Genomic DNA, 1418 nt, shown 5'->3' with positions numbered 1-1418 from the left:
GTGGTGGATTCTGAGGGAGTGAGAGTTCATTACTTCCCTTTGTTCGCATATTCGTGTCATTGTGATTCCGGCTGTTTTATTTCCTTTTACTTCCATTCAACCCTGGCAAATTTGTTTCTGATTTTGAATTTCTTTACTATTGCTATATCATGATTATATATTCAATTAATCGATGAATTTTGTAGTTTTGTTTTTTTTATGGGAATTTACCAATTATTTTATTTTTTTACAAGCCAAACTGCTGCCGGCCTTGCCGGTGAAATGAAAAAAATTACACAAAAGAATTTTTGAAATTTTGCACACCAGTAAGCTTGTTTGTTGGTTGTTCATGATTTTTTGATCTTTATTGCCTAGCTGTGATCAACAAATTGATAATCACGTACTTTTTCTGTTCGTCCAATACGGTGATGGCTTTTCTGACGATCCTGTCTAACCCTCTTGAACATTGCCATTACAGAATGCGGAGATGAAATCAATGGAATTGAAAATTTATTTGATCTCTTCAGACCCTTATTCATCATCTGTTTTTTTTTGAGATCTACGGCCTAAATAAATAATGTTGAATGTTTTGCTGATTTAACAATATTTCCTATCTATCAATTGAAAAGAATCTCTTCAGACGCCTCGTCACGCATTGGACTTATTATTACGTCAAAACGCTGGAAAAAGATTGCTAAAAATAAATCTCAGTTTGGCATTCAAGCAAAAACGACCAGCTAAACGGTTCGTTGATCTCTTCTCATACAATATGCATTTTTCGGTATTGTGTGAAAAATTTTTTTTTCAAATGTCACAATACAACGAAAAGCAGACAATTGAAAATTTTCGAGCTGAATAAAGCAAAAGCAAAAAAAAGCAAAACAAACAAACGACTTGTAAAATAAATTTTCCAAACGTTCTGAATGAAGCGAAGAAAATTTGTATACTTAATTTTCTTTTACAACGTACTGTATGACGACGCCAAGCGCGTTGTCCTCTTGGTTGTGCTGCATCGGCATGCACGCCGGCCGAGTTCCGGTCCAAAGCACGACCGAAATGTAATGTAGCTAGCTATTTGCAGATCTCAGTGCTGATAAAGCTGGAAATTGGTAAACCCGTATACACACGGCTAGGAGAACGTCTGCTTTCACGACGAACGAATCAGCCAAATCGGACCATTCTATGACGGTCATTCAAGGCTGGACACATTCGGCCAACCTGCGCTTGCATAGCGCATTCCATTCCATTCCAATTGTGTCGTCTCATTTCCAATTTGGAAAAATCTCTCGGAAAGCCAACAAACACATTTCCGCTCGAGAAAAAAAAAACCTGCCCACCAAAATTTAATAATTTTCCCCAATTTTTTCACAATTAAAAAAAAGCCACACCTACGTTAACATCCAAAGGTGGAACCAAACCACCACCTTTCCCATAATACC

At 37.0% G+C, this 1418-nt stretch overlaps 1 protein-coding gene across 1 annotated transcript; it reads right to left on the bottom strand.

The window, feature by feature from the left end:
• Positions 1-350: 350 nt before the first annotated feature.
• On the bottom strand, positions 351-1172 carry Tsp_15927 (conserved hypothetical protein). The gene is made up of 3 exons (XM_003368102.1): positions 1095-1172; positions 949-1050; positions 351-545 (listed from the first exon to the last, which is right to left on the bottom strand). Exons 1-3 carry the CDS (start codon positions 1170-1172, stop codon positions 351-353), a joined length of 375 nt encoding a protein of 124 aa, XP_003368150.1.
• Positions 1173-1418: the final 246 nt, after the last annotated feature.

This window comes from Trichinella spiralis (assembly GCF_000181795.1).
Source record: "Trichinella spiralis strain ISS 195 chromosome Unknown Scfld3103, whole genome shotgun sequence".
NCBI classification, from domain to species: domain Eukaryota; kingdom Metazoa; phylum Nematoda; class Enoplea; order Trichinellida; family Trichinellidae; genus Trichinella; species Trichinella spiralis.
Note: the sequence above shows the minus strand (reverse complement) of the source record. Positions and strands in the feature narration are given on the sequence as shown.